A 27,721-nucleotide genomic window follows, 5' to 3' on the forward strand; every position below is an offset into this window, starting at 1 on the left:
TGTAGGGCCACAGTTTCTGGTAAACAAGTTAAAGTTGATATTCTTCATTTTAAAATTAAAACTACTCCTTTGACATTTTTTTCAGTAAGTTGAGAACCTCAACACACTAAAAATGTGATGTGTGTCTGCCTATATACTCTTATCTTTGTTCATTTTTCATATTTAGAACATAGAACCATATTGCACTGGAACAGGCCTTTTGGCCCACAGTGTCTGCACTGAACATGATCCAGAATTAAACTAAATCTCTTCTACATGTTCCATATCCCTCCATTTCCTGCATATTCGTGTGTCTATCTTAACAGCCTCTTAAACACCGCTGTCGTATCTGCTTCCACCACTACCCCTGGCAGCATATTCCAGGCACCCACCACTTTCTGTGTAAAAAAAAAACTTGCCCCACACATCTCCTTTAAACTTTCCCCCTCTCACCTTGCATGTCCTCCAGTATTTGACATTTCTACCCAGGGAAAAAGATTCTCACTGTCTGCCCTATCTATGATTTTATGAAGTTCTGTCAGGTCTCCCCTCAGCCTACGACACTCCAAATTTGTCCAACCTCTCCTTATGGCTCATACACTCTAATCCAGGCAGCATCCAGCTAAACCTCTTCTGCACCCTTTCCAAAGCTTCCACATCCTTCCTGTAATGGGGCAACCAGAATTGCGCACAACACTCAATACTCCAAGTGCAACCTAACTAAAATTTGATATTTAATCAGTGATTGACAATCTTTTTACCTTTTGGGAATAGTTTTCAGGCTTGATTGGAACCTATAGTAACATTGTCCTGTAAATGGAAATGTAAGTGGGAGAGCTCTTTGTTGACACGAAGCATTGTGTAATGGAGCCTTCATGCTGTTGAGCCACAGCTCTTTTCTCATTCAACCCACTGATACTGTTAATTTCCACCCACTTAAGTAAAATCTGGGTTGAGAAAGGGTCATTGACTCATCATAGAATCATACAGAACAGAAAACAGCCCTTTTGCTGTTGATGTCCATGCTGACAAGAAATGGATACTCTAAGTGTCACCCATGATGATTTCAGCATCTCTCGTTCACTGTTGTAAACTAGTCTTTGATTTATATTTGGGAAAAGGTATCAAAAGATGAGCACTGCATTTAATGCCAACACACTGGAGAAGCAGCGTGAGAGACAACGGGGCCTGCCCAAGCAGATCTTTGAGTCTGATGAAGTTGTCGATGACCGAGGGACCCAAGATGATCAGGTTGGTGTTAGTGTTGCTTCAGTGTTCCTCAGCTTTCAAGTAGGAAAATTTCAATGATTTGCATCTGATGTCAAGTTTCTTATGTAAACCATACCATCACAAAAAGCACAGTGTTTAAATTCTTGTACAGATTGCTCTGATATGTGTGGTATACCATGTAAAACTTGTGTAAGTCTAGTATCATTTGTAAATAAAGAAAAGGAATAATGTTGACATTTGATGCACAACTTTCGGAAGGGAAACAGGTATCCAGTAGAATATGTACAAGGCTATGGGGAAAGAGCATGGCGCTGGACTTAATTGGATGGCTCTTAAAAGAGTTAGTCCTGAGAGAATGGCCTCCAGTGTTATATTTTATGATTTGTCCCAGTCAGAACTAATGTCTGTAATGTTAACATTTCCTTTCTCACAATGCTGACTTTACCTGCTTTTTGTTTCGTCCATCTGCTTCCTTGGATTGGAAGTGCTGCTTGACTCTAGGAGCAAATGAGGAATATTCCATAACAAAAGTTACAACTAACTGACTCCCTGTTCTTTGGTAGGATGAATTGAAGCGGAGGTCGGTGTCTCTAGATGATACTCCGAGGGGGAGTTGGGCTTCCAGTATCTTTGACCTGAAGAACTCCACCGCCGATTCACTCCTGCCAAGTCTTCTGGATCGTACGGCCATTGAAGAAGTGGACAAGCGCAATGGGGAGCAGAGGAAAGAAAACCGACACCGGGAAATGCTGGCACTCTTCCCGCCACCAGATGAGGTAAAGTAATTCCTTTGGGTGGGGAGGGAAGTGGTAATGTTGTGAAACACCTGTGTAACCTCAAACATGTGGCTTAGCATTTGCTTGTGGTCCAATCTTCATGCCTTTAGAACTCTACAGTCAGAAGTAGGAATAAATAGTGTTAGAGCAGTATGAGTAGATTCAGTATAGTTTTCATAGGGGATTTGAACAAATAGCTGAAGGAGGAAAGGAATGTAGGAATTTGAGGAAAGTTTGTGAGCACTGGGAATGGGATTTTTATAGGAAAGAGTCAATGTAGGTTTGATGAGTTGTGGGGCCTCTTGCATCATCACACTGCTGATGTTTGAGGCACAGCTTTCAAAAGAGAAGCAGATATACACTGGAAAATGTGCAAAGCTTTGAGGAAAGAGCATGGTGCTAGACTTAACTGAATAGATCTTAAAGGAGCCAGCATTGTGAGATTCTGATTCAACTTTCTCCCTTCTATTCTGCAGTTCAGCTTTTAAATGCAGCTTTTAAGCTTTTGAGTTCAGTTTTTCTTACCTCAGTGGTAGGCAAATTACTGGAGAAGATTCTTAGAGACGGGATTTATGGGCATTTGGAGAAGCATAGGCTGATTAAGGACAGTCAGCATAGCTTTGGGAGGGGCAGGTCGTGCCTCATGAACCTGATTGAATTCTTTGAGGATGTGACAAAGTACATTGATGAAGGTAGAGCAGTGGATGTGGTGTACATGGATTTTAGTAAGGAGTTTGATAAGGTTCCTCATGGAAGGCTCATTCGGAAAGTCAGGTGGCATGGGATCTAGGGAAACTTGGCTGTGTGGATTCAGAATTGGCTCGCCCATAGAGGGTGGTGGTAGATGGAGCATATTCTGCCTGGATGCCGGTGACCAGTGGTGTTCTGCAGGGATCCGTTCTGGGACCACTGCTCTTTGTGATTTTTATAAATGACCTGGATGGGGATGTGGAAGGCTTTACGGATGACACGAAGGTTTGTGGTGTTGTGGACAGTGTAGGAGGTTGCTGTAGATTACAACAGGACATTGATAGGATGCAGAGCTGGACTGAGAAGTGGTAGATGGAGTTCAACCCAGAAAAGTGTGAAGTGATAAACTTTGGAAGATTGAATTTGAAGGCAGAATACAAAGTTAATGGCAGGACTCTTAGCAGTGCAGAGGAACAGAGGTGGGGTCCACGTCCATAGATCCCTCAAGGTTGCTGCGCAGGTTGATATGGTTGTTAAGAAGGCATGTGGTGTGTTGGCCTTCATTAGTCGGGGTATTGAGTTCAAGAGCTGCCAGGTAATGTTGCAGCTCTATAGAACTCTGGTTAGACCACACTTAGAGTATTATGTTCAGGTCTGGTCGCCTCATTATAGGAAGGGTGTGGAAGCTTTAGAGAGGGTGTAGAGGAGATTTACCAGGATGTTGCCTGGATTGGAGAGCATGTCTTATGAGGATAGGTTGAGTGAGCTAGGGTATTTCTCTTTGGAGAGAAGGAAGATGATAGGTGACTTGATAGAGGTGTACAATATGCTAAGAGGCATAGATTGAGTGGACAGTCAGAGACTATCCACTCAATGGCTAACAGAAGGAGGCATAATTTTAAGGTGATTGGAGGAAAGTATAGGGGGGATATCAGAAGTAAGTTTATTACATAGAGAGTGGTGGGTGCGTGGAATGCACTGCCCGCAGAGGTTGTGGGTGCAGGTGCATTAGGGACATTTAAGAGACTCTTAGATAGACACATGAATGATAGGGAAATGGAGGGTTATGTGAGAGGGAAGGATTAGATAGATCTTAGAGCAGGATAAAATGTCGGCACAACATCTTGGGCCGAATGGTCTGTTCTGTGCTGTAATGTTCTATGTTCTAAGTGGCTTGGGTGAAAGGACACCTTCATGCATAGCACAGACACTGAGATCATCTGGTTATTCAAGTGTGGAGGTGTCATGTCCAAGTCTTTTCCTCTACTTTAAAAGAATCTTAATTCCACTCTTCAGCATACTGCTGCAGTTGCCTTAGCAATGACAGTGATGGAGTGCTGGGGGGCTTCTAGACTGGAGTGTGATCCCAAGAAGGGATTAACCCATGTGTAGTGCTAAAGCTATATTTGGTGGGGGTGGGGGGGCAGATACTTGCCAAAAAAGAAGCAGAAACCATCAAAAATATGACCTCTTAAACTGCTTTATAGAACTTATCTAATTTCTGTGACAAATATCATTTTAAGTAACATATATAATATAATTCTGCCATTTTACAAAATATTGAAGGGCTCTGGTACCCCGAAAAAACTCTTTAAAAGAATTTATAACTCCAGAGATTGTGCTTGGCAACTTAATATTGGGAGCTTTGATGCCACCTAGTGAGCAACACAGTAAATATTATTTATTTGATGCATGATCTTAACCCCACCACAAAGCGTATACACTTGTGTGCACACACGCACCCGTGACAATCGCTATTACCCAGTATATTAAACTGTAATCTTGCCAACAAGCATGAGCTTCTAGTAGAATTAAATTGTGGATTATTCTGCCACAAGAGCTCCTGTATTATTTCCCTTAAGAAGGCTGTTTGTACCGAGTGTGTATTATCCAAATTCAAAGTGTTCTATCTATTCCTTTGAGCTCTGGTCACTGAAGCTGTGATCAGCAACTCTCAAAGCAGAATCAAAGTTACCTGGAGCCTGCCATCTACATCATTATTTGTGGCCCTTCCTCCTTGGGATTAGTTGTCCAAATAAAATTATCCCATTCAATGAGAAATGCCCATTGCAATTTTTTTTGTTGCAATAATAGTCTGTCTCGGTAAAGTTACAGTTTAATATACTGGGCTACTGATGCAGGGTTTCGAAACATCAACAATTCCTTTCCTCCCACAGATGCTGCTCAACCCACTGACTTCCTCAAGAATTTGTTTGTTGATCACAAATCAGTTTGTTTGAAAATGTCCTGAAATTTTTTGTCCATTTATATGAAATGATTTATCCATGCAATCTGTTCTCACCATTGAAGAATGCTGTGGTAGCAAGGAGTTATTACTGTATGGCCAAATGATGCACATAATTTACCCACTGCATATATTTCAAAACCTGAATACTAACTCTGATATCACAGTCACTTCAAAGAAGTCTGTCACTTTCTGTTCTAAGGCTTTCTGAATGCAAAGCAGAAAAAACACAATTCAGTAAATTCTGTCTTTTCTTCATTACCACTAAAGAGAGAGATATAGAACCTGATATGGTGATGGTTAACCTTAGTGATAATGGCATCTTGGACTGTAGCACCCAGCAGTGTTTTCTGTGCTGGCTTTTTCTTCCCCACTTGCATGTTTGTTGAATGACATTATGTCTGCTCTGAGTTTCTTCAATGCATTAAATATAAAAAGAGTGGTGGAGAAGTATTGATGTATCTGGATTTGACTTTGAATGATAATAATATGCAATAGACATCCAAAGTATTAGGTAAATACGTATGAAGTTATGTATTGAGCTTAGGAGGTTAATGAATGGTTTGATAGAGATATTAAATAATTAACAGATAAGTACAGAGTAATTAGTTCTGAAAGGAAGAATTAAGAACAAGGAATCATAATTTTAAAGTGGCTCTTTATGAGTGAGTTCAGGAAGCACTTTCTCACACAAAGGAAATCTGAAACTCCCTGAAAATACTGTGGCTGCTGGGTTAATTAAAATTTAGAGCTGAGATTGATAGGTAAGTAAGGATATCAAGAGATATGAAATAAAACACGTTGGTTAATTACAGATCAGCCTGAATCTAATGGAAAACAGAACAGTCTCAAGGGGCTAAATGACCTACTCCTGGTTCCCTTCAAATGCTAAGTTCCCTTCAACTTTCAGATTAACTGGGTCAAAACCTTTCTGGTGTTGCATTGTAACAGTATGTATGGATTCCAACATATTTTTAATGGGAAGTTTAATCAGAAAGATGTAGTAATCCAAGCATTCTAATGTCACCTTGGATGTTGAGCACAAAAGCAGTAAAGTGCTAGCCTGAAGATGAATTGCACAAATAGCCACCACTGATCCCGATAACTGCCCATATCCTGTGCCCTTACTGTTCTGCTCTGAAACAATATTGCTTTTGTTGATATGGGAGCAGGAAATATTGTGGCAAGAACATACCTCTCCCTTAGCTGTCTAAGCATTAACAGAATAGGTCTGACAGCAGGTATTCCAAATCTGGAAGCATGCCTTCTCGAAAACCTCTAGACTCTGGGCATTTAATTGATGACCAGTGCTGGCTTCAACATCTAAACAGAACTTGGAAATAGGAACAAGCAAATAATTCCAGCCATCATGAAAGAATATATTTGGTTGCCAGGTTAATCTTTATTAATTTATAAAGAAAGCTAACACATCCATTTATTGAATTCCTGAGCTGATTCTATTTTATCCATGGCAGGACGAAGCTGTAGAACGATGCTCTCCTCCTGAAGTCCCAAAAGAACATTTCGGGCAAAGAATTCTTGTGAAGTGTTTGTCATTGAAGTGAGTAAATACCACCTAAGAAAATGTAATTTCTCCCCATGTTGTGTTGAACAGAAAGTGGGACTTTACATATTAACCTATGAATAATTAAATCACAGGCTTGGGTAAAGCTTGAGTAAATGTTATCAGTAGCAAGCCTCTATGTGTGATATTTCATCCAGAGTTCAACTAATTCTGCAAATTATAATTTATTTTCCCCTTTTCCCAATGATAATTATACAGCAAAAACTAGACACGACATGTTTTGCCTCTTTCCTTTGCTCATCTAAAGTTTCTGCTTCATGTTAAGATTTAATTGTACCAGCAATTCCTGTGTGAACTTGGGCAGTGGACGTCTGCAGGCTGTTTATCTGACGGGTGTGAAGGTTGTGGCCAAACCCAGTCAAGTTCTTGTCCAACACGCACACACCCACTTGCTGAAGTTGCTGAATAGTTAGGAGTCCTGATGATTTATTTCTTATCTTTAACTCATAATAAGCTGCTTTTGAGAGTATGAATAACGACCCTCCCTTTCCCTGGGTGGGTCAAACATTCCTACTATTACTCATTGTTCCTTTTAATATCACCATTCTCTTCCTCAGTTGCCAGTAAAACTGTTAGTTTATCTTTGTCAATGCAGAACCTACCTGGTTGAAGAATTTAAAAAGATATGGGTTTCAATTTTTGGTGGCTATTGTCAATATATGTCGGTAGTGTAGCGGTTAACGTAAGGCTATTATAGCGCCAGCGACCCAGGTTCAATTCCGCCACTGTCTGTAAGGAGTTTGTACGTTCTTCCCGTGTTTGCGTGGGTTTCCTTCGGGTGCTCCGGTTTCCTCCCACATTCCAAAGACGTACGGGTTAGGAAGTTGTGGGCATGCTATGTTGGCTCCGGAAGCGTGGCAACACTTGCGGGCTGCCCCCAGAACACTCTATGCAAAGATGCATTTCACTGTGTGTTTCGATGTACATGTGACTAATAAAGATATCTTATCTCCTATCTCTAGAAAGCTGTAGATTAGCTGAGGCGAAGGTTACATTTCTACCCATTTTAAGATTATGACTGATGCCAATTCTCAGATGAATGGCATTTCCATTTGGGATGGGATTACCAGTTTCTGTTATTTGGTGCTGAACTTTGAAACTGAACTCTCTAGAAACCAGAATGAGACTGCCCAAAGCCCTTTTTTACCTGGGACTGGGCCAGTGAGATGCTGTGGGTAGGGGGTAGTTGTGGGAGGACAGGAGTCAGATTGATTGGAGATCCAAGCTCTGACTGAATTGTGTGTCTTGTAGCTTCTATAAGAATTTAGTCAGCATACTTAATAACTGAAAACTATGAAGAATATTTTGCTGTTTGTTCAGGATAATAATATGTTGTACAATGAAGACACAACATAATATGTCTTGCTGGTTTTTTGAAGTTTCATCTGGTTCTTGTTCATTTGCCAGGCACGCTCTGTCTCTTTCTCAGATAACTGATAGTCCTGAATATCGCAACAGGATTGCAGGCTGTAGGAAAAGATGCTCTTCCTGCCTCTAATTTCTGTCTTCTGCTCTGTTTTTCAAAGGTTTGAAATTGAAATTGAGCCTATATTTGGAGTTCTTGCCTTGTATGATGTGAAGGAAAAGAAGAAGGTTAGTGACTGAAAATAAAACCTTTCATTTATATTTAGTCACGTTTTTTTGCATGAAATGGATGTCAGACTGGTCTTTGATGGAATTTGTGGGATTGAGAGAAAAATCTCATTCTGAATGGTAAGGATCTAAAAGTATTTGCAGGAAAGGGAACTGTATTATCATTAACTGCCAATACAATGTCCCTAATCCGCTTTAGTTGGCGAGCAAATGGTTCTTCAGGTAGATACTGATCACTCTTTCTCTATTTGTCTAACCTCAACCCTATCCTCTCTGTATCTGCCATTGCTGCTTTGCCAACAGCAACTGAAGACCTTACACAAGAGATATTTGTCATAAGTCAGGTGCTCCCATGAAAGGAGTGCTGCTTATCAAGGTACAAAGAAAAAGAGACTTTCTCTTCACATTATGAAGATGTGCTGCATGCTTTGCAGTCAATGAAGCACTGTTGCCATTGCTGTGTAGGAGATTTTGCAGCCAAGTAGCCCACAGCATGTTGTCATCACTAGCAATGAGATATTGACCAGTTATTTTTAGATATTGGTTGAGGGATAAAGATTGGCTGCATCATTCACCTTTCAAAACATCGTTGTAAGATTGTTTACTTCACCTGTGAGTGCAGATGGCCTCTCCCTTGGTTTATTATCATATCCAAAAATTAGTACCTGCAACAATGCAGTACTCTCTCAGCATTGCACTGGAGTGTCAGTGTGGACTTTTGAGCCCTAGTTTCTGAGATGGGACTTGAACCCACAAAGTTATGACTTAAAATCTCAGCCACAGTGAACACTAACCAGCTGTGCATTTTGCTGCCAAAGAAGCTTACTATAAACAAACCTGGCAGATGTAACGGTGTAACCATCCAAGTGTAACGGTCACAAAATCAGGTTCCTAGAGGAATTATGTGATGTCATTATAAATCTGAGTTTAGATCAGGAATTTCACACTGTTGCATCCCATATCCCAATGTTAATTTAACCAAAATTGCTCACATTGTTAATGGAAGAACAGTTTAATATTACCAAATAAAAACCACTTGCGATCTAGTTTATAAAGATGTAGCTGTCAAATTGTTTTGATTGAACTGATGCTGTTATTCCTGCCATTTACTGTAGATTTCTGAAAACTTCTACTTTGATTTGAATTCTGACCAAATGAAAGGCCTCCTCCGCCCTCATAATCCCCACGCTGCTATCTCAACGTTAGCCAGGTCTACCATCTTCTCTATAACTTATCCTTCTACTGACATATTCCTGGTAATTAAGGTAAGAACTGAGTGTCTTCATTTGTTAATCCCTTCTTAGATGTGGACTTGAACTTGTTACACTGACCATTAACGAATTGTCATGCTCATTGTCGTTGCTAAACTTGGTGTTAAACTCGCTAAATCCAAAGCAATCTTCATTTTGGCCATGATCTTTCTTTCCAATACAGCTTGAGAAAGTTCTGCAGCAGGGTGACATTGGGGAATGTGCTGAACCCTACATGGTTATGAAGGAGTCTGATTCCACCAAGGTGAGAAGGTACACTTGTTCAATCTAGAGGTTTAAATATATCCAGTATCTACGAGTAAATACATTTTACTTCAGTATTATTGTTTCTTTGCTGAATAGATAATCCAACAATGAGTTTGTAATAAATCACTTTATATTCTATTGTTGTGTTTTTCTTTTCTAATACTTGGTACAGTAATGTGGATAGTCACTAAATACATTCCTTGATATAATACACATTGCCCTTATCACACTGTTGGCAGCATTTACCTCTGAGAAGGGACCTGTGGTCAAGACTCAGCGTGGTGTAATACTGATGGAGTGCTGCATTGTTAGAGGTCCCCTTTTCATCAGCCTGCTGCAACAGTTCAGCTGGACATGAAAGATTCCATGGCATGACTTAGAAGGAGCAGGGAGTTTTTTCAGTGTCCTGGTCAATGTTCCTTCTACAGCCATAACCTAGAAGCAGATTAAGTGTTCATTCACCTGAATCTTTTTTGTGAGATTTGGTGTGCATGTAACTGATATGCATTTAACTTGATAGCACGTAAATACTTCATAAGTGAGGTACTTCCAAGAATGAACTGTTTTGTAAAATAGTCATCCTTCTATCTCTCTGTCAGTTTTGTAAGCTCTTTCCTTTTCTTCATCCATGTCTTTGTTTTCCTTTCCCTTGTTCTTCCTTCTCCCACCCTCCCTGGGCTGACTGGGGGATAAAATGATGAACGTTCTTTTCCTTGTTTACATGCCTGTTCCTAGCACAAGGAGAAGGTGGAAAAATTGAAGAATCAAGCAGAACATTTCTGCAACAAATTGGGCAAATTCCGAATGCCCTTTGCCTGGACTGCCATCCACCTCATGAACATAGTGAACAGTGCCGGGAGCCTAGAACGTGAATCCTCCGATTCAGAAAGCGGTGAGATAATGCTTGCTCTTAAATTGTTGGTCCTTTTCATAGACATATATATTAAATGTAGTTTGTTTGATGCATATCAATCCTTATATTAGCAATCTATCTGCATTTCAGGAACAAACTTCCCAGCTATATCTTGCATTCATACGCACCTTCAACCTGTTAAAATGTCCCAAGGTAGCTCACTGCATTAATGACAAAATTTGATGCTAAGTGGCAGAAGAAGATATTGGGACAGGGTCTAAATCTGAGTTTGCAGTTGCGCTTGAGCAGGATTACTATTGGATCATTACTTCATCAGTAGGTTAAAACTAACCTGGATGATGCCAGTTCAATTCATGAACAATCCATTACTTTGTGAATTTTGATTTGCAGTGGAAAGAACTAATATTGAAGGTTTTAAGGGATGTCAGAAGGGGAGAGAGAGGAAGCTGGCAGAAAGGTTTAGGAATAGAATCTCATTGCTTCGAGCATGGACTGTTTAAGGAAGGGCTGTTATTAGAGCGAAGAAGGAAATCAGATTGTAAGAGGCTGGAACTGGAAGAATCTAGAGATCTCAAAATATTTCAAGGCTGAAGAGATTAATGAGAGAGGGATGGCCAGGCCACTGGAGTAATTTGAGTACAAGAATCTCATGGGATTACCTTCATTTTTTTATATAGTTTCCCAAAAACCTGCTTGAATTCTGTTCTCTGGTCAACAGAGGCTGGACATTTCCATTGAACTGCAACTTTTTGCTTCCCCAGTCCAGGCTGATAAGGTGGCTGGACATGAACCAGTTTAGTATTCCCATTCTACACTAGGTTCCATGAACTGGTCTGACAGCTTCTTCTATCAGATATATCAGCAAGCTTGTTATGATATGGGACCACCTCAGAACCTTCTTGCTTGGTAGTTCATAAAAACAGGAGTTGCTTCATTAAAGTGGGAATTAAAACAGACACTGATCAAATAAACTGTGTTGGGAAAAGCTTTTGAGAGATCCAGATAAAGCACTGGTGCAGGCCACCTGGCATTCGTCATTGTTATCATTTAACATTTGATTATTGCCAATGGTCATTTTACTCTGATATTGTTTCTAGAGCGAAAGGGAACGTGGACAGACCGCAAAAAAAGGACATTGGAAAGGATGAGCCTTGGGGATGATGCCTGTAACTACACCAACTTTCGTCCAGCTACCCTGACCGTCACAAACTTCTTCAAACAGGTAAATAATAAAGAAAACCAGTACGCAAAAGAAACATTCCAAGACAAGGACTTTTTTCCACATTGGAACCTCATTAGACTCTTTGTTTAAAAAAAAGCTGCTGATCTGGAAATTGAAGTTCATGTCATTTCCATTGCACTTTGAAACTTCCAAACTTACAATTGCAGGTAGCTTCATAACTTCAACTGGACTATTTTTGTTCTGCAGCAAATCCTTGGGCCTTAAATGACCAGATCAAACTAGCAATTAAATATCATTGCACACGAATATTTGGAATATCAAGCAATGTCATGGGAGATCTGCTGGTACCGCTTAATGTGTTACGTACTTCGTCAAGGGTCATCTCTTTCACAGATCATAGAACCAAATATCTCTCATTATTCCTCATTATTTGTGATTCAGCATAATAGAGTTTCGTGTAAGTTTTGCTGTGTGGGGTTGACTTTGGAAATGTACCACCTAACTGATAAGTATCAAAAAGTACTTGAATCTGATACCCCACTGTTATTTCTTAAAAGTGCTATATCATGTTTGTATGCAGCTTTTAGAAGTACCAATTAGAATATGGCAGCATTGATTGAAGGAAAATTCAAGGTGGTATCTTAGCTCTGAAAAGCAAAAATCTACAGATCCTGAAAATCTGAAATAAACACACAAAACATTGGAGATACTCAACAGGTCAGGCAGATCCATTGAGGGAGATTGTTTAGTTAGAACTGGGAGAAAACAAGTGTGTTTGAGCTTCAGATAATGGAGAGAATTGGAGAAACAGAGGGACGGTCCTTTCCACACTCCTGTTATTTGATAAAGGCACTTCACTAAACTTGTTGCTTGCTCCAAGATCTTAATGAAAGACATTTTAATTGAACAGCACTCAGGTTAAGGAAAGCATACGAAAGAATTATTAAGCCACACAGCCTCAGTACAGTACAGAATTCAAATGAGGCTCTCCACAGAGTCATACAGCACAGAAACAGGCCCTTAGGCCTGTACATCAATCACCCATCTACACTAACAACGTTTACCAGCACTTGGTCCATCACATTCTATGCTGTGGCAGTTCAAGTGCTCATCTCCATTCTTCTTAACTGTTGTGAGAGTCTCTGCCTCCGCTGCCCTCTCAGGCAGTGCGTTCTAGATTCTAACCACCCTCACGGTGATACAATTCTGGCTCAGATCCCCTCTAAACTTCCTCCCCTAAACCTAAGCCCTCTAGTTTTAGACCACCCCAGTTTCTCCACTCTCCCCACCTCCACCTAATACACACATTGTTATTTACAGAAACATGAAAACTATTTTGTGCACAGGTCAGAGCAAGTGAGAGGCTGGCAGCTACTAAAGTCATAAACCTTCATCAAACCATTGTCCGTATGGCTGAAGCCAAAGGGACAAATCACGCCTGGTGTGTATGGTCAGTGAACAATGTGTTTGTTGACTCATTGTTTCCTTATTGTATTCAGTGACTGTCTGGATTCCATGATAACGATGTATTTCTATCCTTGTCTAACAATGAAGCATTCTCAGGCTCCGGGTCTGATGTACCATCTGTCTTTTGTTTCATCAGGAAGGGGACCGTTTAAGCGATGAAGATTTGTACAAGTTTCTGGCAGACATGAGAAGACCCTCTTCTGTTCTGAGGAGACTACGCCCAGTGACAGGTAACTACCCCAACACTGACGCATCAAGAAGCATAATAAGTGACGATAATGGCTCCCTATAATGAGGGAATGTGCATATTGCAATTTTTGTTGATGCTAGCATTATTTAGCTATGCCCGGTACTGGTTCGACTGTGTTCACATTTGAAGTTATGAGTTTGCTTTACAACCTATCCAAACTCAGTGGATATAATATCTAACCCTATTTGTCCATCCGTGTGAAATAAACTAAAAAAGAGTTTAGACACCTAAATGTACAAAACTCGCTGGTAAATCTCCAAGGTGTAACCTCTCTTGGGCAATTAATGGATCACTGCATACTGAAACTTGTAGTTCTTAGAAACTGAGAGGTGGTAACATAAGATTGGTTAGATTGCAATTAGAGAGTAGATGAATGGGCACCCAAGTAGACTACCTAGCACGTTGGCTGTGAGTGGTTCATCAATCCCTGTCAGAGTCACTAGGAAACTAAAGTATGGTATAACAGAGGTTGATATTTGACATCTTCTTTCAACCTCTAAAAGTATTTGGCTTGGGTTGGAAGTTTGTACAGGAATATCAGGATCAAATTTCAGTCATCCAGAGTTATTACAAAACCACTATAACCATTGTTGTTTATAGGAGGTGGGTACAGTAAATTCTTGTTTTTCCAGTATTCATGCACCCGGAATTCTCATGCAACTGACAAAAATTTGCAAAGGCTCGCATCAACCTCACGCCAGAGGAAGGGGAAGAAACGTTTTGTTTCATGCATTTCTTTGCTTTGTCAATACATTTTGAAATAGTTCTTCTCTGTTTGTAGCTCAACTAAAGATTGATATATCCCCTGCTCCTGAAAGTCCACACTACTGCCTCTCCCCTGAGCTGCTACATGTCAAACCATACCCAGATCCTCGAGTCCGCCCCACTAAAGAGATCCTGGAGTTTCCAGCGAGAGAGGTGTATGTCCCATACACTGCTTACAGGTGATAATAAGTCTTATTCGTATTAATTTGATAGTTTGTGTCATTCCCATTGAAATGGAGCAAGTAGAAGAATCTTGACGATCTTGTGTTGTGCAGTGGTATAATGTCTACTAATGTTGCATCTACACTGCACTTATTGCTTCCTTACAATGTCCCAAAGTTCACAGGACCTTACTGAGTGCAACTAAACTATTGTGTTTCCCTACTTCTCTCTCTTCTATAATATAATGCTTGAAATACTCAACAGTAGTCAAGCTGCAGTTTCTTTAATTGTCTTCATGTCAGAGCTCTCTCTCTCTCTCTCTCTCTCTCTCTCTCTCTTTCTCTCTCTCTCTCTCTCTCTCTCTTTTCTCCCCCCCATCTTTAATCTGGCACATTAAAGCTGTTTCTGTTTCCACAGATGCTCCCTGACCTGCTGAGTATTTCCAGTATTTTCTATTTTTATTTCAGATCCCCAGTGATTTTTTGATTTCCTTTCTCTTCTAGCTTTGTTCTCTCAAGAATATTTAATTGTCAATGAAGCATTATTTTTGAATTGTAGCTACTTTTATGGGGGAAAAAAAGCTAGATAATTGTGTATGTCTAAGTCCCATAAGCAACTTGAGTAGGTAATACTTCTAGTGGTGTTGCATGCACAATCAATGATAGGTGGAGGATCTTTCCCCCACCTTTCAGAATAATTCCATGGAATCTTTAACATCCACCCGAGAGGACAGCTCAGGGCTCAGTTTAACATTTTATCTCGAATGCTCACCATTACAGCACTCCCTCAACTTTTTGATTGAGTTCTTTCAGCTGAGGCCCTGTTTGCTCTTTGGGATGTGAAAATCCATTGGCATTATTTTGAAGAAGGTTTGGAGCTGATCCCCTTGTGACATCCAGTATTTAAAATAAAAGCAGAAAATGATGCAAATACTCAGCAGGACAAGCCGCATATGTGGGGAGAGTTGCGTATACGGTGAAAGGTTTTCAACATCCAGTATTTATCCTTCAATCAGCATCATTTTTGTTATGGAGTCATACAGCAGGGAAACAAGCCCTTCAGCCCAAATGGTCCATGCTGACCAAGATGCCCCATCCGAGCTCGTCCCATTTGCCAGCATTTGGCCCATATCCCTCTAAACCTTTCCTATCCATGTACCTGTCCAACTGTCTCTTAAAAGTTGTTATTGTACCTGCCTCAACCATTTCCTCTGGCAGCTCGTTCCACCCTTTGTGTAAAAAAAAAGTTGCCCCTCATGTTACTCTTAAATCTTTCCCCTCTCACCTTAACCCTATGCCCTCTAGTTCTTGATATCCCAACTCCGGGGAAAAAGACTGAGTGGATTCACCCTATCTATGCCCCTCATGATTTTGTATACCTCTATAAGATCACCCCTCAGTCTCCTACTCTCTAAGGAATAAAGTCCTAAAAAATAATTATTAGTGTTAAAAAATAATTATTATTAAATCACTCTTTGTGGGAGCTTACCAGGCAGAAATTAGCTGCTGTGTTTTCATGCTTTAAAGAAAGAAATTTTATACATGTCCTGAAGCTATTTTAAATGCAGTTCCTTATTTTCAGTCACCTCTGGCCCATGTTTCACCACTCCCCCTCTCCTCTTCATACTGGCTATCTCCCCTCTCCTCTCTTGGTCCTGATGCAGGGTTTCAATCCAAAACATCAACAGTTCCTTTCCCCCACAGATGCTGCTCAACCAACTGAGTTCCTCCAGCAGATTGTTTGCTGCTGAAGTCTGTCTGGATTATGTGCCGTAAATTCTAGAATTGGTCTTAAACCCATGACCACCTGAGTCAGTACTTAACTAAGCAAAATGGACATGCAACCAGCTATCTGTGCTGACAATGGTCAGGTGCTGTATGTAGATAGAGTGCAGGAGCATTTGATGTACTCGATGGAGTTCAGAAAGATGAGTGGGGGATCTCACTGAAACTTACCGAATGCTATAAAGGCCTGGATAGAGTGGACGTGCAGAGGATGTTTCCATTAGTAGGAGAGTCTAGGATCCAGGGGCACAGCTTCAGGATAAAGGCACGTCCCTTCAGAACTGAGATGAGGAGGAATTTCTTCACTCAGAGGGTGGTGAATCTGTGGAATTCATTGGCATGGAGGGTTGTGGAGGCCAAGTCACTGGGTGTATTTAAGGCAGAGATTGATAAGTTCTTGATTGGTAAGGGGTTTATGGGTTACAGAGAGAAGATGGGAGAATGGGTTGACAAAAAGATCAGCCAGAATTGAATAGCAGAGCAGACTTGATGGGCCGAATGGCCTAATTCTGCTCCTATGTGGTGAAGTCTATGGTCTAATGTAGTACTACTGGTGTTCGATCACCAGGTGTCCTCAGAGGTTTGGATTGACCACCCTCTAGTCGCATTACATTGATAATGCAACCTCATCTCAAGCAGTCCTGTTCAGCCAGGCTTCACTCCTGTTGAACTTTCACTGTTTCCATTGAGAAATAAACAAGCTTATACGTCAGGTCTTGCTGGATTATGCCTTATTAGTTAAACTATTTTCTTAAGATCTTTCAGCCGTATTTAGTCGATGGTGCTGGTTGATATCAGGGTGACCACTGTGAGCAGAGGATTCAGAAAGAAAAAAGTGGACTGTTAATAATGGAAGTTTGGTCATTTAGGTACATAAAGCAAGGGTTAACAGTTAAAATTGTACTGGTGTTGTCAATTGTTGAGCATAACCAGCAGTGATAAGTGACAAGTTTAATGGTCAATTAATATGTAAATCTGGAAAATTCAGAAGTAACAGCAGAGGTAATAGAGAGCTACCATTTGTCTAAAGCAGCAGAGAGTGAGCATGTCGACAAGCAATGTCTGGAGATTCACAACTCACCTCTCAATCCTTTGACTTTACTTGCTGATGTGCACATTTATAATGGCACGCTTAATTAACACATCATTCTGAATTTTTAAGGTAGATTTGGCCATTACCCTGAAAGTATGACTTAAGAGAACTATTATCAGCAAATGTTAATTTGTATTAATTTTTGTCTTGAAATAAATTGAGTGCACTAGTGGACGTGCATTGACTCCTTTTGAGAGCTATAAAATATAAGCATGTTTCCCTGCATAAGGGAGTCAGGAGTTGACAGATTTCACAATCTGTAAATGGGATAAAAAGAAACTATTTCAAAAGCTTAAAATAAGCTGCAAGATTAAAATCTCAATTATGTTTAATTCCAACAACTTCAGTTTTGTGTGCATGTGTCTAGGTCTACAGATGCTCCAGTTTTCTAAACTCCATCTGTGTCGTGTGTGCTTTTAATGGTCTTTTGCACAAATGTAGAAATCTGGGTTAATGTGACGCCCAGAGACTGTTTTGGGTTCAGTACATGTTGTACTGAAGCCCTTCAGGCATTTTGAACAATGGCAGCTGTTGGAGCAGATACAATACAAGCTTTTTGAGAATTTATCTAATGTGCTTATAGCAGTAGAAAAGTCTGCTTTTAAGTGTTTGTGCTCCTGCATAGAGTAATACAAACTTGAATGCCTTTCAGGATAATTGTCAGGAATTATTAACATTAACTATAGTGAATGAGTGCATTTAATCCAACGGGGATTGAATATTTGTCAGGTGATGGACACTAATGTACTGAAAAACTGCATGAAAAGAAATGTCTTTTCGTTCATTTAATCTTCACTCACAATGCATCATATTTTCAAAGGGGAAATGATAATAAATGTCAATACTTGCAGAAGATCCTTAGTATTTTACCATTTAAGGGATATGTTCAATGGCTATGTTTATAAGTTCTTTCATAATGCAGAGGATTTAGGATTACACTGAATAATATTGCCATGTAATGGTGTTTTAGGATCAGCTTTCACATGTAATTAAGGCAATTGAGAAAGAGCAATAAATGCAGACCTTGCTAGCGTCACCCAAACCCTGTGCTTGAGTAATAAAATTATCACACAGCAAAGCAGCAAAATTGATTTTTCTTTGTGTATAGATTTTTTGTCCATTTTTCTGTTTTGAGTTCCAAAGCTTTTACTCAAGTGGTTCTCACATGCTTAGTCCCAAAAGCCACTTTCATGGAATGGCTCCTGAAATAGCCCACTAATTTGCCTTGTAATTTGATCAGGAGAAAAGGAAACCCAAAATATATCTTCCAGAATCAGGCTGCTCATTACATGTATACATAAAAGCATGTTAGGTCTACTTTCAGAACATATATATTGTCTGCATATAATATTAAAAAATGCAGAATGTGAAACATCTGAAATAAAAATAGTAAATACTGTAAACACACAGCAAGTCAGACAGCATCTGTAGATGATTTTCCAGGTCAATTACCTCTTAGCAGAATTGGATTAATAACAAATAATCTAAACCGAAACTTCTTATTTGACAAGAAGTTCCACTTAATGTAAAACTTTAATAAACCTTCATGTTTGAAAAAAACCTGTTGAACACATGAAGCTACAAATTAGTAGCTTATAACTGCATTTCAGTCATAGGTAGTAGAAAGGTAACAGCATAATTTAAGTTGTATTTTCCTATCAGAAAGAATGTTAAAGGAGCTGATGTTGTGTTTTAGACTGTAATTCATTCCAAGGATTGTGTGTGTGTGAGGGGAGGAAGAAAATGGTGCAGGGTGATTGTGGCAATGACGTTATTTAGTATTGGACTAAACTGTTAATTTACCCTGCATTTGTTAAAAGTCTGCTGTGCATTACCTTTATCAATGAGAGTGATTAACAAAGTTAGTTTGTGAAGCTGATGTAAGGCAGCACACTAGGAAATGGCTCCTTGACCATTTTAGTATTCTTCCACCTGCCAAAACAAGAAGTGAGTCAGTCACAAAGTGTCAGTTTGGCAAACACACTTTATACAAATGAGATCAGTGGTGCCCGGGTATTACTCCTCGGAGGTTTCCACAATAATATAACTTGCAAAACTGAATTTTGGCAACAGTCTAGTCCCAGAATTGAGAGTTACACCCTCAAACGTATTTTTAGCTCTTTTATTATTCTTCCCAGTATTGTGATAGGTTTTTGTTTGATATGTGCCTCTATTGTTGCTGCTTCTAGCTGTTACATTACAGTCTTTAGCAATTAAATTGAAGTCTCATAAATGCAACTGGCATTTGTTTTTAACTATAGTGTGGTTCTAAAGTTTACTTTCAACTACATTAAGATGAGAGGAGTTTCAATCCAATGGCAAAAGATATGGGTTGACATTTATTAATAGATGCTAAAGGCAGCCTTTGGGACAGCCTAACTTCAAGGAGGGATGTTCCAAACAAATGATAGGGCCTTATTTATATATACTGATAGCACATTCTGCATTTAAGGAATAGCTGTTTAAAGTATGTATCTGTAAAAGCAAAACTGGCCGCTCTTCAGCCACATTCATTGGAGGATGTGAAAGGAGCTGTATAAACAAGGTTAATTTGATTTTCTTTACAACTTTTGAATATTGGAGGCGAACACAGGGAGGTAAATTACTTGGTGTTGATAGTTGTGCATCTTTGTCTCCCTGTCTGAAGAAATGTCACATGAAAGGGGAAACCTTATTTCTGAGATTTACTTTTGTCTGTTTATTTAAGTAACCAATAACTAGTTAGTAACTTGGGATAAGCATTCACCAAGTCTGGTCTGTGGCCTTATTTTGAATGTGCGTTGTTTGTCCTAACCGACTCTCATTGTTGCCCTTAGGAATCTGGTATACGTCTACCCACAGAGTTTGAATTTCAGCAGCCGTCAAGGGTCTGTGCGGAACATTACAGTGAAAGTCCAGTTCATGGCAGGAGAGGACTCCAATAGTGCCATGCCGGTAAAAATCATCTTGCATCAATGCTTTACAGCTCTATTCTGTAAACGTATGTTAGCACGACACCTGTTTAGTCATGCCATCAAAGCACATATTGCAAAAGCAATGCAGTTCTTATTCATTACTGAGAAATCCCCAAGTGAAGGGCATAATAACTGAGAGCATCACCATGGCAAAAGGGGTAAATCAGGCTTGATGTTAAGAAGCTTTAGTTCTGGGACTTAGGATAAAAGAAGGTAAAAAAAAATACCTTAGTTCTTTAGTGTTTGGTCTCACAAATATCTAGGATTACTTAGTGTGCAGTTCATTAATTTTGAAGTACTGTCACAATGTCAGAAATTATATTCAGCATTATGACACAGATAGCAAGGCAGTAAGTGAGCCATTTCTACTGAGTCAGTTTCTATTGGCATTAATTGTGTATGAGATGTTGACTGTTACAGAATCTTTAATTTTCATCACAACAGGGTAATGGGACTATGGCTGAATGTCTAAAATGAAGAGCAAAGCTCCTTCAGTACTGCCAAAGCTTTGGGGTGTTAGGAAAGATTACACGTGGGACAGTACAATAAAATCATGATTTGAAAACAGGGAGGAAGGGGAGTGTCAGAAATTGGCTCCTGCACACAGAGGAGGAGGACACAGGTTTTGAAAAGCAACTGTTATGGACTCAGTGAAAGTCCCTTTAAGATAGAGAGTGTGTGTGTATGTGTGTGTGGGGCGTGCTTACGTCAATAGAAGATAAAGGACGTAATGACGTTGAAGAAGAAGTTAGAAGAAGAAGAGAGAGAGAGAAGGGAGAGAGACACCAGCCTGCTTGTTTTCTCTATCGATGGATGAGAAACAATAACTGTGTTTGCCACTGAAATCCATGTATGGAAGTTGGAAGTAATCCGGTGGAGTTCACTTTGTTGCTGACCTGTAGAAGGAAACAGGTATTTGTGTGTGGACGACCACGGTTCGGATGCTTTTCGGGGTGAGCAAGTCACTACCGAGTAAACACTGAAGTGTCGTTTGGGTTCCATCGTGGAACATTTGGATTTCGTATGTACTCTCTCTATGTTTTTCTACATCTACATCTTATCTTCAGACAACGGTGGTTGTTGAAGAAGCCCTTGCTCATGTTTCACCTTATGGCTTGCGGAACTGAACTTTAAGAACCATTCCGGAACTGGGAGTTTTGGACTTTGTCACACACACACACGAAGAGTTTAGTTTTGGGGTTAACGTTCGAGGTTTAACATTTTTGAATTCTAACATACTAACATTTTTACTTTTATTTTACGTATTACCATAAGTAGTGATTAATAAAATAGTTTTTAACGCTGAATCATGCTCAGTGTGTTTCTTTTGTTGCTGGTTTGTGACACAACAAACATAATATCAAAATAACGACCAGGAACATTGCAACTGGGGAGAGGTGCTGGAAGCCAGAGGTATTTAGTTCAGAAGCTTTTCCAGACAATGGCTTCTGTGTTTTCCACAAAGTGGGTTAGACTTTTTCGGGGTTGAACTTTGGGAAAAGATTTATTTAATGCCAAACACCAAAGTCTGTGAATTTCCCACGTTTAGTGAGAGTCAGCACGCCCCTTTCACACAGATTTCAGCCCTTTGTTTCTTGACACTAAAAGAGTTATATAACAAATTTTCACCTGCATTTGTACATTTTTGCAGAGTAGGTACTTAACAGAGAAGAACATATTGTACCGGCTGCAGAGCCAAAATTATTTAAAGCGTAATCATTGATACAAGAAAATTGCAAGAACTTTTACTCCCACAGGATATTGGACTATAGATTCCTCTCTCTGTGAGACATCAAGTGTATTCGTTAACACATCGTCCTTAGTATTCTCCATTTAAATGTTGAAATGATAAACTACCTCAGATGTTACAAGAGTTTTTGGTGTTTGTCTTCGATTGTTGTCTGCAGTGAAACTTAGAGTCTTCGTACAGCTCAAGGTTTATTCTTCCCATTTTACTCTTTTCTGCTGATAATGCTGACACTTAACTAGGGATCACTGGTTACTTGCAGCTCCATAACATGTCCAAGCATGGTGGTTTTGTCCAAGCATTGTTGTCACAAGAGCTCGTGCAGTGAGGGAGGCCTGAGACGCAAGCCTAGAACGGACCATGGTCAAGATTTGCACATAAAATGACAGCATAGCTCTATTGTAACTAGGAGCAGGCACCCGTACCTTCTTCACACCTCTAACTGCTTCTTTTTCTGTTTCTCCCCTCTCCAAGCTCATTTCTTTTATAACAGAAAATGCTGGAAAAATTCAGCAGGTCAGGCAGCATCTGTGGAAAGAGAAACAGTTAACATTTCAGGTCAAAGACCCTTCATCACAGTGGGAAAGAGAGAAAACAAATCTGACCTGTTAGTCGAACGTCGACTATTTCTTAGCCTCCATAGATGCTGTTTGACCCGCTGAGTTCCTCCAGCAGTTGATAGATTCCAGCATCTGCAATCAGAATCAGAATTAGATTTATTATTACTGACTTAAATGATGTGAAATTTGTTGTTTTGCGACAGCAGTACAGTACAAAGATATAAAATTACTATAAATTACAAGAATAAATAAATAGTGCAAAAAGAAGGAATAATGAGGTAGTGTTCATGGGTTCATGGACCGTTCAGAAATCTGATGGCGGAGGGGAAGAAGCTGTTCCTGAATCGTTGAGTGTGGGTCTTCATGCTCCTGTACCTCCTCCCCAATGGTAGCAACAAGAAAAGGGCATGTCCTGGGTGGTGAGGGTCCTTAGTGATGGATGCCGCCTTCTTGAGGCACCAGCTCTCGAAGATGTTCTTGATGGTGAGGAGAGTTGTGCCCGTGATGGAGATCCAAGTTCAAAGTCTTGTTTCTCGTCATTCCTTTCTTTACTGTTTAATGTTGGCTTTAAGTATCCATCCCACTACCTTTCCCAACTACTGCATTGCACTTAAGACGTCCTTATCTTTAAAAGCCTTCATGGCTTTACCGGAACCTATCTGTGTAATCTTCCAGTTTTACATCCACTTGATTCTATGTCACCCTGGTAGGGTGTTTCTTTCAGATGCAAGGCCACAAATATATTACTTGGATTTGAATTCTTTTGCCTAATCTGCATCAGCTGGAGCGCTGCTCCTGCCCAGTGCTAATTAATAATTTGTTTCTGTCTTCTGTATAAATGCAGGTTATCTTTGGGAAGTCCAGCTGTGCTGAATTTTCAAGAGAAGCATATTCTGCTGTGGTGTATCACAACAAGTGAGTGCCTAAACTTAAGTCTTGCTAGGGCTTTAGGGGCCATACAGATGTTTCTTGCATCTACTTGTTATTATGAGTTGCTGTGGCATCAAATATAAACTGCATCCTTTTTTGTCAGTGCAACTTTCTCAGCAGTCCTGGAAGGTCTTCAGTTATTTGTTTCCACGGAAGGGCTAAGTTCTATGCATAGGGCATCCATTGCATGATGCAGCCAAAAAATGAAGAGTGAACATGGTACTACTGTTATGTGTCCTTGGCAACACTTTAATCTGTGCATTGCTAGAAACTGCCAGTTGTTTGAAGTTCTGTAAAGGACTGAATCAGAACTATCCATGACAACCAAACCTTCAGCTGAGTCAACCTATGTAATATCTTTGAGTCTTGTTTATGTAATCTGTAAATGTGAAAAGTAGTCAGCTCACAGACACAAGATCACAAGTTGAATCAATAAAACTAGCAATCCTAATGACATTGCCTGCAACTTACACATCACAACTAAGTGTAGAAAGTAGTTTTGTGTCTGCAGTCTCATCTTGTCCAGTTATCAGCAGCTCAGTAGTCACAGCTTACCATTAATTGTTCTGTTGCATTATCTTCATTCCAATGCTGAACATTTTGTTCGTGATTCATTGATAGACTTGCTTTATAATGATGAACATTGATGTAGAATGCCCGAAGAAGATATCGGGAATTAAAGTTGGGAATTAGCTAAGTGGTGAGATTTATTGACAGGGACTCACTTCAAATATTTCTTCAGAGTAGCTGTGGAATTGTCTTTTTTTGAGGTTACTCCTTTTTGAAAAGGCAGCCACTTTTTCATTTGGTAAATATTTCCAAGAACCAAATACCAATTCCTTATATGTGAGCATGGATCATCAGTGCCAACAAACCACTTGGGCATTTAAGTTGATCTTAGTTCTGGCCTCATCCCATGACTAAACACATACATATTCCAACAAGACTCACTCAATAATGATGAGAAAAATTACAGGGGTGGACTTAAATACCATAATAGAGAAGTAGTATTAGGCAAACTAGCAGTGCTGAAGGCTGACAAGAACCTGGGAGATGATGGATGTGGCTATATAGATAGTGAATGCATTAGTTGTAATATTCTAAAAGTTGTTAAATTCTGGAGAAATACCAGAAGATTGGAAAACAGCCAAAGTGATAGTCTTATTCAAAAAGGGTGGGAAGCAAAATGCAGGTAACTAGTCCAGTGGTCTGATATCTGTTAGTGGTAAAATGTTAGAATAATCTCTTGAGGAAATAACCCCAGAACATTTGGAAAGTCATAATGTTAAATTAGAGTTAGCATGGCTTCATCAAGGGGAAAAGACATCTGACAAATTTGTTTAAGGAAGTATTAGCTGGAATGGTTAGAAGGGAACCATTTGATTTGGTTAGTTTAGAAGATTGGAGCTCATGGTATTGGAGGTGATACATTATCACAGGTAGTGGATTGGCTAACTCGCAGGAAGTAGCGAGTAGGGATAAGGGGATCATTTTCAGGTTGGGGACAAGTAATCCTTGAGTGCCACAGGGATCAGTGCTGGATCTGCAGCCGTTTACAATATATATTAATGGTTTGGAATTTGAAGACATTACAAAGGTGGGTGTAAGGGTAGGCTACGAGGAGGATGCAAACAATTTGCTGAGAGAAATTGATAGGTTAAGTGTGTGGGCAAAAAGTTGGCAATGGAGTATAATGTGGGAAATTGTGATTATTATTAAATAGAGATTATTGCTAAAATAGAGAGACTGCAGAAATCTCTAGCATAAGTGGATATTGTGACCTTGTACATGAAACAGAAAGCTAGCATACAGATGTAGCAGGTAATCAGGAAGGCTAATGGAATGCTTGCTTTTATTTCAAAAGGGTTAGAGTATAAAAGCAGATAAATCTTGCTACAACTGTACAAGGCAGTAGTGAGACCACATCTAAAATGCTGTGAATAGATTTTGTACCCTTATTAAAGGAAAGATGTATTATCATTTGGAGATAGTCCAGAGAAGGTTCACTAGGATGATCCCAGACAAAGGGATTGCCTTAGGAGGAAAGGTTGATCAGGTTGGGGCTATACACATTGGAGTTTAGAAGAGCTTATTTGATTGAAACATTTCAGATTCTTAGGAGTTAGTGTAAATACTGGGACAATATTTCTTCTCGTTAAAGAGCCAAGAACTGGAGGGCATAGTCTCAGAATGAGGTGAGAAAGAATTTCTTCTCTCAAAGGATTGTGAGTCTCTGAAATTTGTTGCCACAGAATCCCTGAATATATTCACAGTTGAGATACTTTCTTAATCAGTAGGGGAATCAAGGATTCTGGCCATGTCCAGGAAAGTGGATGTGAGAAGTTGGATCAGCCATGATCTTACTGAATTGTGAATCAGGCTCAAGAGACCAAATGCCTACTCTTGTTTCCATTCTTTATGGTCTTATCTCTATGGCTCGGTAGGCACTGAGTTAACAGTGTGAGTTCAGTGTTGCCCTGATCACAGAAGAGATTGCCTTCACCCATCACATTTAGTGAAAGATTTATGTACCTCCTTTGTAAGAGGTTGATGGTAGGAAAAGGCATTTTTCAAACTGTTGGGATGAAAGTGAGTGATGAATCTATATTAGTATTTGCACACTTACCAGAGCATCAGGCAAAATCTGACACATTGTGTGATCATTACAGATCTCCAGAGTTCTATGAGGAAATTAAAATGAAAATCCCAGCTAACCTGACAGATAATCATCACCTGCTCTTCACCTTTTACCACATCAGCTGCCAGCAGAAACCCAGTTCTTCACTGGAGACACCTGTGGGCTACACAGTAAGTGACTAGGAATCATTAAATTGACCAATGGAATTCAAGGCAGGGCTCCAACAGGGAGTTTTCCAATCTGATATAATGATTAAGGCCTTAGTTATGTTTCTCATGTTAATTAAATATTGGGTGGTGTTTAACATTTAAATTGGTGAATTGGAATTGTTTCCTTTTTGGAACTATTTTCAACTTCCTTTTGGATACCTGTCAAAAACACTGAATGTTGAGAGACCCATTCTACTGACATAAATTCAAATAGTCTTGGACCTAAGTTTTCCAGTCCTTACATGTTTGTGCAGTTAACAGTTCCTGTCGGGATTTTGTGTCATTGATCTTGCCTTTACTTGATATTTCATAACACTGTGGAGTTGGGTCCATCAATAATTCATAGTAATAGTGCAAGTCAAAACCTCTGGGCTCAACAAACTTTGCAATATCATTACCAATTCTGGATGTTATAAGAGTAATAGAAGTACCCCCTGATGAGTTGGACGGGGAGTGTGGGAGCCAGGTCCCCAGCGATTGGACGGGGAGTGTGGGAGCCAGGTCCCCAGCGATTGGACAGGGAGTGTGGGAGCCAGGTCCCCAGCGATTGGACAGGGAGTGTGGGAGCCAGGTCCCCAGCGATTGGACAGGGAGTGTGGGAGCCAGGTCCCCAGCGATTGGACGGGGAGTGTGAGAGGCAGGTCCCCAGCGATTGGACGGGGAGTGTGGGAACCAGGTCCCAGTGAATAGACAGGGAGTGTGGGACTGGGGCTCTGGCGAGTGGACTGGGAAGTGTGGGAAGCATCGCTGGGAATCACAGGTAATGAACTGTTGCTTTCAAGAAGCATCATCTTGGGCAGCTGTACCTTTCCATTTGCCACATTCCTTTCTTTCGCCAGAGCCAGATGGTGAACCATCTTGATTTCAGATGGCGAGCAGATGCCAGCCATCAGGATTTCTGAATAGTCAGATACCGGAGTTTACTGTACTTAGATATAACAAGCAGTTGCCGTAAGAGTGGCCCAACACTTCAGCACTTTTGTTTAAATAAAAATTCCCTCCAACTTTGATGCCTGGCATGAGTCAGTGGATGGGTTGAAAGACGCACATCAAGCACAGACTGATCCTGATAAATTAAGCACAGCAGTGAACTTGTTGTAGGTTGCAATTTAACTATAATGAAAAATTACAAGAGATGCCAGTTGACAAGCTAAACTGCTTGTCTTCAATTATTACATACTGTACTCCTGTGCCTATTATTGTGATTCAAAAGAGAAATCAAGTATATGAGCAGTATGTTCTGATTCAAGTATTTATTCCCTGTTGTGTCTTCATAGCACCCTGTTTTTAAAAAAAAGTATTGTTTAATTATTTGGAGAAAAGTACAAGTCTTTCAGCAGTCTCTTGCCTGAGTTCTTCATTCCTTGCTACTTGAATCACTGGGAGAAAGATAATGTTCCCATTCTTTGCAATGGTATGGCCAACCGTATTAGGTTTAGGAACCTATCTGGCTTCAGGAAAGCATGTACTTAACTACACTCTTCTTGTAA

General features: G+C 40.0%; 1 protein-coding gene across 2 annotated transcripts in view; it reads left to right on the forward strand.

Moving 5' to 3' along the window:
- LOC127585085 (dedicator of cytokinesis protein 7-like) overlaps positions 1–27,721 on the forward strand; it is a 133,303-nt gene that overhangs the window by 36,929 nt on the left and 68,653 nt on the right. For both annotated transcript variants that reach the window (XM_052042247.1, XM_052042248.1), the window contains exons 5-17: positions 1,101–1,230; positions 1,773–1,985; positions 6,396–6,481; positions 8,032–8,098; positions 9,214–9,363; positions 9,533–9,613; positions 10,351–10,507; positions 11,587–11,711; positions 13,276–13,369; positions 14,171–14,333; positions 20,010–20,127; positions 23,299–23,369; positions 26,054–26,192. In XM_052042247.1, the coding sequence (XP_051898207.1) occupies positions 1,101–1,230; positions 1,773–1,985; positions 6,396–6,481; positions 8,032–8,098; positions 9,214–9,363; positions 9,533–9,613; positions 10,351–10,507; positions 11,587–11,711; positions 13,276–13,369; positions 14,171–14,333; positions 20,010–20,127; positions 23,299–23,369; positions 26,054–26,192 (1,594 nt within the window). The remainder of the gene's footprint in view (positions 1–1,100; positions 1,231–1,772; positions 1,986–6,395; positions 6,482–8,031; positions 8,099–9,213; positions 9,364–9,532; positions 9,614–10,350; positions 10,508–11,586; positions 11,712–13,275; positions 13,370–14,170; positions 14,334–20,009; positions 20,128–23,298; positions 23,370–26,053; positions 26,193–27,721) is intronic.

This window comes from Pristis pectinata, chromosome 31, assembly GCF_009764475.1.
Source record: "Pristis pectinata isolate sPriPec2 chromosome 31, sPriPec2.1.pri, whole genome shotgun sequence".
NCBI classification, from domain to species: Eukaryota; Metazoa; Chordata; class Chondrichthyes; order Rhinopristiformes; family Pristidae; genus Pristis; species Pristis pectinata.